Source organism: Fukomys damarensis, unplaced genomic scaffold, assembly GCF_012274545.1.
Source record: "Fukomys damarensis isolate Sample0158 unplaced genomic scaffold, DMR_v1.0_HiC HiC_scaffold_19, whole genome shotgun sequence".
NCBI classification, from domain to species: domain Eukaryota; kingdom Metazoa; phylum Chordata; class Mammalia; order Rodentia; family Bathyergidae; genus Fukomys; species Fukomys damarensis.
The window spans coordinates 55,182,677-55,193,935 of NW_022900931.1; the positions used below are offsets into that span (position 1 = coordinate 55,182,677).

At 55.5% G+C, this 11,259-nt stretch overlaps 2 protein-coding genes across 3 annotated transcripts in view; one reads left to right on the forward strand and one right to left on the reverse strand.

Annotated features, from left to right (window-relative positions):
- Nucleotides 1-61, reverse strand: part of Fxyd7 (FXYD domain containing ion transport regulator 7) — a 10,767-nt gene extending 10,706 nt beyond the window's left edge. For both annotated transcript variants that reach the window (XM_019207775.2, XM_010626331.3), the window contains exon 1: nucleotides 7-61. The gene's annotated coding sequence lies outside the window, so the exon portion shown is untranslated. The remainder of the gene's footprint in view (nucleotides 1-6) is intronic.
- Nucleotides 7-11,259, forward strand: part of Lgi4 (leucine rich repeat LGI family member 4) — a 14,050-nt gene continuing 2,797 nt past the window's right edge. Inside the window, exons 1-8 of the mRNA XM_010626357.3 lie at nucleotides 7-6,444; nucleotides 6,777-6,848; nucleotides 7,116-7,187; nucleotides 8,033-8,104; nucleotides 8,199-8,270; nucleotides 8,481-8,650; nucleotides 10,971-11,135; nucleotides 11,211-11,252. Of these exons, the coding sequence (XP_010624659.1) occupies nucleotides 6,266-6,444; nucleotides 6,777-6,848; nucleotides 7,116-7,187; nucleotides 8,033-8,104; nucleotides 8,199-8,270; nucleotides 8,481-8,650; nucleotides 10,971-11,135; nucleotides 11,211-11,252 (844 nt within the window). The 5' untranslated portion in view covers nucleotides 7-6,265. The remainder of the gene's footprint in view (nucleotides 6,445-6,776; nucleotides 6,849-7,115; nucleotides 7,188-8,032; nucleotides 8,105-8,198; nucleotides 8,271-8,480; nucleotides 8,651-10,970; nucleotides 11,136-11,210; nucleotides 11,253-11,259) is intronic.

Sequence of the window (11,259 nt, forward strand, 5' to 3'; positions counted from 1 at the left end):
ACTCACTGAGGATAATGAGGATTCCCAGAATGAAGAGGATCCCGGCTATGGTGAGGCCTCCGATCCGCAGGGATTGGTAATCTGCAGGCAGGCGTGTGGAGGGTGAGAGCGGGGAGAGGAGGACAGCAGCCGATTGGGAAGGTGTGGGCAGGGCAGGAAGAAGGAGGAGAGAAGGCAGGCGATGAAAAGGGGTAGGGAGGTAGAAAAGGAGAGGAGGCCGCAGGGAGGTGGGCTAGGGTTAGGGTAGGTGGAGGAGGGAAGGAGGAAAGGGCAGGAGGCAGCTGAGGGTGGGCTAGGTAAGACTGGGTCAAACTGAGAGAGACAGTGAGATCAAACAGAAGCAGACACAGAGAGGGACAACCAGAGAAGGGAGAGGAGGCAGTCAGAGCAAGAGAAAGGACACAAATATAAACCAAGAAAACGGGAGGGCAAACCCAGGCCCTCTCTCCAGCTCTCCTCACCATAGGTGAATGGGTCGTGTTCCTGTGGTGCTTCTGGAATGAAACAGAAATCAGGGGTTAAATGCTTCTTGGGATCTTGGACCAGAAAGAGCAGAAGAGCATGTCAGGGCTGTACCTTCCTGGGCTGAGAATTTGGGGGTCTGGGACCACAGTCAGGCTGCCCACCCCCTCTGGGTCCTAGCTGTGCCCCTCGTTACTGTCCTGGGTGGGGTGGGCCCATCTCGCCCCAGCACTCTGATGTCTTACAGGTTGTCTGCCACTCCATCATTCGGTCAGGGAGCCAGCTTCCATGCCACCCTCTCCTTTGCCTGACCTGGGGCACCTCTCCCCTCATCTAAATTCCAGCCTGCGATTGAACCCCGTGTGGAGACCTCCAATTTTCTGGTGTTCCAACTGAGTTTATTTAGGGTGGGGTCTTCCACTCGGTTCCTGAGCTGTGGCCCACCCCCGACCCTCAAGGCCTCCCTTTACTCACCTGCATTGGCGATGGTGAAAAGCAGAAAGACAACCAAGACATCACTGAGGGATGCCATCGTTCTGAGAGACAACCAAGGGACAGGCAGTGTCCTCTCACCACCACCGCTGGCTCCAAAGGGTTAAGTCAGAGACAGTCTAAGGACTGAATCACGAAAGTGTTGGTTACCCAGCTTAGTTGCCTGAGAAACAAGCTTCTCAGATCGGGACCATTTCACCAAAGCAACTCACATAAAGGGGATCACATGCAAGGCAACACAGCAAAGTTAGGGGTGAGACACTCGGTCCACAGACATCTCTCAGGGCCGGGAATCCCCAAATGTACCCCAGCAGGTGAGGCAGAATGCTGCCTCACACAGGTGGAGAGACCGACACTCCAGAGACAGCAGGACACACCCCAGTCCCACCTGCCCCCCAGGATGGCCTTGCTGCATCAGGACAATTGCCGCTCTCCTGCCCTCGATGCCCGCCCTCTGTCTACTTGACCCTGGGTATAAATATCTCCCACTTCACCCTGGAGGAATTCGCCTCTAGGGCCACTATGGCAACAGCTTTCCTCCCCCCACTAGGGGGTCAAGCACAACTCTGCTGGGTGAGGCCCAGCTGCCACAAGGCCATAGGCTGCCCCTCAGGGCAAGGCCACCCAGCCTACTCTCCTGGGGCTGTGAGAAAAGGGAAAACACTCCCTCTGCCTGCCTCCGTTGACATCTTTCATAACTAGACAACACCAGGCGAGTAAAATGAGGCCCACGCTTGTGGGCCTGGCAGAGAAAAGCCAGATGCCAGAGCCAGGGACATACTTGCAAGCTTGCATGTTCACACACACACACACACACACACACACACACACACTGAGTGGGGCTGGGGTAGAGTCAGACAACACCCTTTCCCCCAACTGCTAGTTGGAAAAAGATGGGATGTAGGCACAGCTGGACACACACAAAACCTCCCCAGGTCTCCAGTTTCCCCAGACGGTGACCCAAGCAGATCTCCATGTATTTAAACCCCACGCCCAGCCAGGGGACTCACACAGCAGCGAGGGGAGGAGTCGCACCCTCACTCTCACACGCCTGCAAAGCCCCAGTGTCACCACACTCCTTCTGGGGCTAGGCCCGCCTGGGAAGCACAGGCGGCCTGTCCTGCTCCCAAAATAGGCTGCCAGGCCAGGGGAGGGAGGAGGTCTGAAGGGAAGGGGTGGGGAACGCTCACCCCAGTCAGGCTGTTCCCTGCTGAAAGAAGGCCCCCAAATGTCCGGCTGTGCCCCTGAGGGCTGAGCACTTTGGACCCCCTGGCCCAGTGCTGGATGCGCCACCCTGGGCAGGCTCCCCTCCTGGCCCCACCCCACCCCTACCCTCCCTAACCAGCAGCTGTAACTGGAGCCCAGGCTGGAGGGGGGCCAGGGGGCGGCCCCCAGCCCAGCCCGCCCAAGCCTGCTGTGTTAACTCTCTCAGCTCATACTAAGGAACAGCAGGCAGGGAGCGCAAGCACGCACAGACACACACACACACAGACACACACACTTACACACACACGCATACCCTCACCTTGGCAAAGAGTCCTGAGCTGGGGCAGGGCAGTGACTTTTGCACTGCTCCCTGGGAGTTGGGCCCAAGTGGGGCCTAAGGTCAGGCAGCCCAAGTGCTTAGGAGCCCACTCACCCCTGACCTCCATATTCCATGAAACCTTTGACAGTACTGTAGGGCTGTTTGTGATCAAGGGTGGGGAGTTCGTGTGTATGCATCTGTGTGTGTGCTGTGTGCTGCTGACTAGAGTTCCACCAGGGATGCACCACACACACACACACACACACACACACACACACACAGCTGCAGAGAAACTCAGACACAGGCACACAACTAGCATGTCTCATACCAAACACAAAAGACAGAGGTAAACAGGTCTGTGTACATGCACATCCCCACACTGACGGATTTCTATACAGACACTGAAAGCTACACATCCGTCCACTTTTACAAACAGAAACAAAGATACATATTTTTGTGAAGATGTGTTCACCAATGGCCCTACAGAAATACACAGGACACATAAAGGCATTCAAAGACACAGACATAGCTAGCAAAGACCTTGTGTACACGCAGAGCACATTCCATGGCCACACAGAAGCTGATAGTGTCAAGGAGTCTACTGTATAGCCAGCCACTCTGTCCCAGAGCCTCCACACACAGACATACACTGCACTCACACCTCACGCACGGGCAGACAGCACACGGCTGACCACACAATCGCAGGCACAACAGTCCAACACGCTGGGCTCACACTCTAGAACCACAGAGACATGTTGAACCCTGAACTTTTCTCTCCCTGAGCTTCTGTGGCCCTATGAAGAAAACATTTCTGGTGTCCTCCTGCATAGGCCCTGGTGACAGAGAAACCTAAGGTCAGGATTGGACTTTGCACTCCTGATTGTGGAATCTTGGGCAGCCGTTGGGACTTCTTTGTCCTTTATGTTCTTGGGTTATAAAATGGAGAAATAGTGAAAAGCATACGCATACCCCTGGCCCATCTCAGAGGTCTCTGAACTTGACATTGTCTTAACAGCTCCATGCTAGAGATAGAAGCACTGAGGTTTAGTCAAAAGGAGCTAATTCTCGAGAGCTCCCCCTGGCGGAAAGCGATAGAAATTCCCCCACACTTATGTCAAAAGCCTGCCCAGATACCACAGTCTGCAGGACAGAATCAAGAGCACACGCCCAGGTTCACACTCATGTGTGGGTAATACACATACACACACACGTGTGCCTGGTCTCAGAATGCTGTCAGCTTCCAAAGGCTCCCATATCTCTGTGTCTGAGCCCTCTCAGCCTCTGCCCCCTGTGGCCCCGCACCCCAGGGTCACCAGCAGTCCCTGGTTAATGATAACCCTTCTGTTCATGCAGCACTGGGGAGGGGGGACAGAGCACAACAAGGAGGGGCATCTGGCCAGCTCTTGGCTGATCCAGCTTCCTTCCCTGATGGATCCAGCTCTGAAGCATTAATGGTTCCCGGGTGGAAAAGCTTAGGGCTATACAGCTGCTTCATGTTACCAGTGACTTAACCTCTCTGCCACTCAGCTGCTCCCTTTGTAAAATGGAAAGGAAAAAAGTATCCACCTCAGAGGGAGGTGGGGTGATTACCCGAACAGTCTAGAGCAATGAGAACAAAACCTGGAATACAGTAAATGATTTTTTAAAATTAATTGTCTAGCAGGGCATGATGGTGCACGCCTCTAATCCCAGCACTTTAGGAGGCTGAGGCAGGAGAATCACAAGTCTGAGCCCAGCCTGGACAGCCTAGCGATTTAACGAGAACCTGTGTCTAAATAAATAAATAGAGCAGGGATGTAGCTCAGTGCAAAGGCCCTAGGTTCAATCCCCAGTACTGCGAAAAAGAAAGCTGTCGTCATCATCAAGGTTGCCCTTCTCACACACACTGGAGGGAAGACACCGCTGGGCCAGGTGTGTTGTCAGTGTGGTCTCAGGCCTGTCTTTGTCTTCTCTGTGTCTCTGGCATCAAGCTCTTTATTTGCACTTTCAAAGGCCCCATAAAGACTTTTATCACACCTGCTTTTCAGCTGGGGAAGCCGAGAGCCAAGGAGCCTGGCTCAAATCACAAGCTGTTTGGGTGCAGGACTAGGACCTGGAGCCAGAGTTTGGCCCCAAACCTCCTGACCACTTCGGGGTACCCACTCTGTGCTGAACCTCAAGGCGATGCATTAATCATCACACTGAATCCTCTCTTCAAACTGGAAAGTGGGTGTTAGGAATGCGCCCGTTTAACATGTGGGAAAAATGAGGACCTGAGGCCAAACAGGACTGGGCTGGACCCTGGATCTCTACCTCCTGGTTGGTGCTGTTAAACCTCCAATCCTCCAAGTCTTTGTGGGTGTGCCCCCCAGGGCAAGAGAGGCCGTATGTGTTCCTGGGTCTAGGGTGTGTCTCTTGATCCCAGGCGATAGGGGCACCATGAGACTATGTAACCTCCTTGTGCCTCAGTTTCCCCATCTGTGAAGTGGGCATAGTAATACCACCCATTTCACAAGGTTTCTGCGATTACTTAGTTCATGGTAAGACAGGCTTGTTGTAAGTACTCAGGAAATATTACTAGGTCACATTGGGAAACCAGTTTCAGTTTTTGTATTCTTCATATTTCATGAACAGCCAATTATTCATGAATTCTGATCTCCAAAGAAAGAAACAAAATAACATGGAGAGATCCTGGAACCAGCAGCCTGGGTTTGAAGCCTGGCTCTGCTGCCAGCTGGATCTCGTGGAGCTCAGGTTGCTTGATTTCTGTCCTCAGTTTCTCCAGCTGTAAAACAGTGATGAGAATAGAATGGAGCCCGGAGGGCCGTGGTGAGATGAAAGTCAGTAAGTAACGCTGAGGCACAGAGTCGTGCTGAAGAAAGAGGTGACAGCATTGTGGTTGTGTATTTCCTGGGGCTGAGTCTCAGTGCCAAATGTGCTTGGGCTTTTGAAGGGTTAATCTCAGGGGAGAGGAGGAACGTCCAGCATTTGGGGCAGGGCAGTGGTCCTTCCAAGGGTGGCCACCAGAGGGAGCAGCTGGACCTGAGCTGGCCCCTCCAAGCCTAGGGGGACAACAACCACCACACCCTCCGGAGCCTGGGGAAGGAGCTGGCCGGGAGTGGCCAGGACGGCCCTTCAGCCCCAGAAGCTTTTCCTCCCACCCCTCCTCCAGTCTGCACAGCCATCCAGCCCCCCCCCCCAGTGACATCCTGGGCAATCTGGGGAGGGGGCTGGCTGGGAGTGGCCAGTGTGGCTCCAGCCCTGGGTGGCCCCTCCCCGTCCCGAAGAGCCGTTCAGTCCCTTCCCCAGGGCTGCTCTTCCTATGGCCTCTGACCCCCTCCTCCTTACTCCACTCTGCCTGGCACACCCTGGGCCCAGCACGTCCCTTTCCCAAATCTTCAGGGAAAAGGGGCGTGGGAGAAGGCAGAGAGTACTGGGCTCTGGAAGAGGGGGCAGGGAGCTGAGAAATAGACACCAGGCAAAGGCACACACACACACACACACACACGCACACACACACGCACACACACACGCCAACAGAGACCTAAAGAGACAGAGACAGGGAAGCAGAAACAAAGATAGAAACAGGGATCAAGATCGAGAGGGAGAAACAGACTAACAGGGAGGGAGAGGCAGCAAGACAGGGAGAGAGAAAGAAAATCAGGCACCAGAGAGGTGGAGGGAGAAGGGCAGGCTGTGAGCGCCAGGGAGCCAGGGCAGAGCTCCCTGTGGCAGATGCAGGGGCGCTGGGCACAGGAGATGTAGTGGCCCCGGCAAAACTGGGTCTGAATCAAGTGGGGGAGGGGCATGGCAGGGACAGGGACTCTGCTGCTGCGGCTGCTGCTTCTGGCTGGGGCTGGAGTGGGGGTGGCCTGGAGACCCCCCAAGGGAAAATGTCCTCCACGCTGCTCCTGCTCCAAGGACAGCGCCCTGTGTGAGGGCTCCCCGGACCTGCCTGAGAGCTTCTCCCCAACGCTGCTGTCACTGTGAGTGTCAGGGCCTCTGTGGGCCTGAAGGTGAGGACAGGAGTCCTGGAACCCCAGAGGTGGGGGTGGGATGCCTCGGTCCCCAAGGAATCAGGAACCTATCAGGATCTCGGGCAGCACGGGATGTCAGAATGCATGAAAGGGGGCTGCTGGGATTTGGAAGGGTGCAGGGGGACTTCTGGGGCCCAGCAAGGAGGGCAGTGGCCCTGGGATGTAACAAAGTGCACCCTGGCTCCGGTCATGGGCTCCTAGAGAACGGGGACCTTTGGTTCAGGACCAGACTGTTGGAGGGAGAGTTTTCCTCACCCACTCTTGCCCATGCTCATCCCCAGCTCACTCGTCAGGACTGGAGTCACCCAGCTGAAGGCCGGCAGCTTTCTGAGGATGCCATCCCTGCACCTGCTGTGAGTAGGGCCTGGCTGGGCCAACCCCAACTGCAGGGCGTGGGTATTCACACGTGGGCCTGGGGAGGGAGTGTGTACAGAGGCTGGCAATGGCCAGGCCAGGTTCTTAGACGTGCAAGGCTGTGAACACACATGTTTGTGAAAGTGTCTGTATCAGTGCACACACACACCCACATACAAGTGTGTGTGTGGGCTCAGGGTGGGGCAAGATTAGGGTGACTAATAAGCACCCCCACTCTAGAAAATTCTATCTTGCTCCCTGGCCAGCCTCTTCACATCCAACTCCTTCTCTGTGATTGAGGATGATGCATTTGCCGGCCTGTCCCACCTGCAGTACCTGTGAGTGAGCCCAGGGGCTGCGAGGAGCAGCAGGGGTCTCTCTGTGGCTTGCAGAGTCGGGGAGGTTGAGTCTGGGCCCTGGAGATATTTGGAAATGGTTTAAAGAAAAGTTTCCTGAAAGGTCTGGGGATGTAGCTCAGTGCAAAGGCCCTGGGTTCAATCCCCAGTACGGCAAAGAAGGAGGGGGAGGGGAGAGAGGGAGGAGGAAGAAAAATATGGCAGCCCCAGCAGCCGTGGTGCTAGGGTGATAAAGTCTACGGGGCAGTGTCAGTGCTGGGCGTCAGTGCGGTGGGAGTTGGTGATTCTGGCACTGGGAATGGCTGTGAGGAGGACACTGGCATTGGTGTTAATGACCGCCTGCCATAGTGGACGCCGAGTCTGTTGGTGATGGTGAAAGTGTCGGTATTGATGAGGGAAGACACTGGCGGTCGGGGTGCTGGAGTGGGTGACGTGCACACTGGGAATGACAGGGCTGCCGGTCTGCGGCGGCGGTGGCAGGGCCGGTGATGACGGTGGTGGTCATTCGGTGTTGATCGCGAAGGCTGCATTGGCGACCCTTATCGCCGGTGTTGGGATGGAGCTGGGTAGGGACGACAGGGGAAGAGGTGGCGGCCTTGGTGACGATGCGGATATGGCAGTTACTGGTCCTGGGGTAATAGAAGCGCAGGTGAGAGGCCAGTGCTTTTGTTGGCGACAACGGCACAGCGTCCATGGTGAGGCTGCCGAGGATGGCAGGGCAGGTTCTTGGCTCCTGGGATGGTGGGCTGGCCTTCCCTGGGGTCGGCGAAGGCGGGGCTCGCCTCCCCGAGCACCGTGGTCCGCCCTCACCCACCTTCCCCGCACAGCTTCATCGAGGACAACAGCATTGGCTCCATCTCCAAGAACGCTCTCCGAGGACTGCGCTCGCTCACACACCTGTGCGTGCCCCGCCCGCCCAAAGGCACCCACCCTCACCCCAAGGACACAGTCTCCTGGCAGCTGCTGACCGTTCCTCTCCTCTCTCTCCGACAGAAGCCTGGCCGACAACCACCTGGAGGCCCTGCCCAGGTTCCTGTTCCGAGGCCTGGAGACCCTGACCCACGTGTGAGTGAAGGGGTCTGGGCGTGTGGGGTGAGAACCTGGGCGTCATCTGGGCCCACTTCGGGTTGGCGCGGGAGCGCCCCTGTGAAGACGCTCACCTTTTTTTCCTGCACCCCAGGCATGCTATCCTAGACCCTTGCCTGGGGAGGAGCCAGGGAACTTGGCCCCAGAGGGTGGAAGCCAGGTTGTAGCCTCCCCGGCCTCTTGCCCCAGGGACCTCCGCGGGAACCCGTTCCAGTGTGACTGCCGAGTCCTCTGGCTGCTGCAGTGGATGCCCACCGTGAACGCCAGCGTGGGGACCGGGGACTGCGCGGGCCCCACCGCCCTGACCCACATGCAGCTCCGACACCTGGACCCCAAGACGTTCAAGTGCAGAGGAATAGGTGGGGGCTTCAGAGGAGTGGGAGGGACAGCAAGGGTCCCAGGGGAGAGCAGGAGAGCAGAGGCAAAGGCTGCCAGGGCTGCAGCACTGACCTCACCCGCTGCTCTGCCACTTCCTGGCTGGGAGACCCTGAGCACGCAGCGTTACCGACGGAGCCTCAGTTTCCTCATCTGTGAAATGGGAGTAATAAACAGAGACAGAGGATTGCTGTGAGGATTGAATGATACGGCCTGGAACCGGAGGCCCTTAAATGTTCACTCTCTCTAATATCAAACTGACCACTTTAAAAATTCTTCCTTCGTGCCAAGAACTGTGCTGGGACCTGCATGTGCCATGTCACTCCACTTATTTTACCTTCCTTTTGCTTTTCTACAAATGCATTTTGGTACCTTTCTGGGTGCAGGGCGGGGCAGAGAGAACAGCAGTGGTGAATGCAGCCCCTCACAAAGCCCATGGCCCAGAGAAAAGCAGGGAACCCAGAAGCCACCAGACGGTCAAAGCCAGCAAAGGGAAGGCGCAGAGAGAGGGGTTGCCCCAGTGCACTGTCGGCCATGGGAGCTTGGAGCCAGGGCCTCACAGAACGCGGGTCCAAAGGGCTTCCTCCAGGGGGGGACCTGAAGGCCTTGACACAGATGCTGTGGATAAAATAACAATAGTAACAGCAGTAGCTGGGCATAGTGGTACCTGCCTGTAATCCCAGTACTCTGGGAGGCTAAAGCAGGAAGATCACAAGTTTGAGCCCAGGCGGGGTGACTTAGCAATATCCTGTCTCAAAATAAAAGGGAAAAGAGGCTCAGGATGTCGCTCAGTGAGAAGGCCCGGGTTCGATCTCTAGTACCACAAAAATAGTAGTAGTAGTAATTATTATCTGTAATACACATGTTTTTTGGTCTGTGGAACTCACAGAATGGGGGATTTGACTCAAGACTTGCTGTTTTGCTTTTGCTGTGTTGGGGTCTAAGTCCAGGGCTTAGTGTGTGCTAGGCTTTACCGCCAAGTCAGACCCCAGCTCAGAGGTCACTCTTTACTGAGTTATTCAACAAACATTCAGTGAGGCCCACGTTGTGCCGGGCCCTACGAGAGGTGATGGGTGCACCAGTGACCAAAATCCCTGGGAGCTTGGGGCAGCAGGCACGGAATAAAACCTGGCCCAAGTAAGTGTGTGCTGCATGTTGTGATGAATACAGGGGACAAGAGAGTGAGAGAGAGTCCTCTGTTATGGGGCGGTCAGATAAGGCTTCTCTGAAGAGGGCACACTAGGCCTACATTCAGCTAGGGGGAAAAGAGAGGGAAGGACATTCTGCAGAGGGGCCAGCATGAGCAGTGGCCCTGGGGCAGCCTACAGCCTGTCCGGTTTAATGACCCATAAAAAGCAGATGTGCTGCGGGTGCTGAGTGAAGAGAGGGACACCATGAGGTCAAAGGTGACAGGGCCTCACTGTGCAGGACTTTGAAAGCCAGTTACCATGGAGGCTAAACTATGCTAACAAAGAGGCTCAAAAAGCCATGAGTTAGGGAAGACAGATGGGCTCAAGATGAGCTGTCCAGGTGGATGGAACAGCTCCTGTACAATATCCTTGTTTTTGTGGTCGAAGCCAGGCTGTGACGTATCCCTATATCAGCTGTGAGAAGAAAGGGGAGGAAGGGGACAAGTCCCGGACAAGCCATTTTCACACAAGCAAGTTATACTTCTGCTCTTGTCCCTTGGGAACTTTGGTCCTGACACGACCACACCTAACTTCTAGGAGGGTGTTGGTAGGGGTGCCAGGGTAGTGTGGCTTCCGGCTGTGCAGTCTCCGAAGATGAGAGGGGTGCGATTTTGTAGGACAGCTGGCTTCCTGGGGCGCTTAGCCCCAGCTTCCTCATCTGTGAAGTAGAGGTCATAACAGAATATACCTCACAGGAAAGCCATCAAGTTAAATGAATGACTACCTGTAATCCCAGCACTCCAGGAAGGAGGGGAAGAAGGGTCCCATGGTCAAAGCCAGCCTGGGTAACTTAGCAATTTAGCATGGTCTTGTCTCAGAATAAAAAATAAAAGGAGCTGGGGATGTGACTCAGTGCAAAAGTTCACTCTGAGTACCACAAAAAAATTAAACATGCTGTTTCTGAGGGATTACTTAATGATATCGAACAGCTCAGAAAATATAACTCATGCTGTGAGTTAGTAAATCTATAGATAAAAAAGATTTTTTCCTATTATATATCCCTACAAGTTGAACGCCATGAATGGCCCTCATTGCAGAGATAGGTAAACTGAGGCTCCGTGAGGACCCTTGGGGTCTCCTGGGCCCCCTAACCCTCCCATGCCACCACCCCCAGAGCTGTCCTGGTTCCAGACAGTCGGAGAGTCAGCACTGGGTGTGGAGCCCTTCTCCTACCAGGCAGAGCCCTACGTCGTTCTGGCACAGCCCTTTGCAGGCCGCTGCCTGATCCTCACCTGGGACTACAGCCTGCAGCGCTTCCGGCCCGAGGAGGAGCTGTCAGGTGAGCCCCCTTGCTGTCCTTTCCTGCCTGCCCCCAGCCTTCCCCGCAGGCCTGACTGCCTCTCACTGCCCACAGCGCCCTCAGTGGTGTCCTGCAAGCCACTGGTGCTGGGCCCACGTCTCTT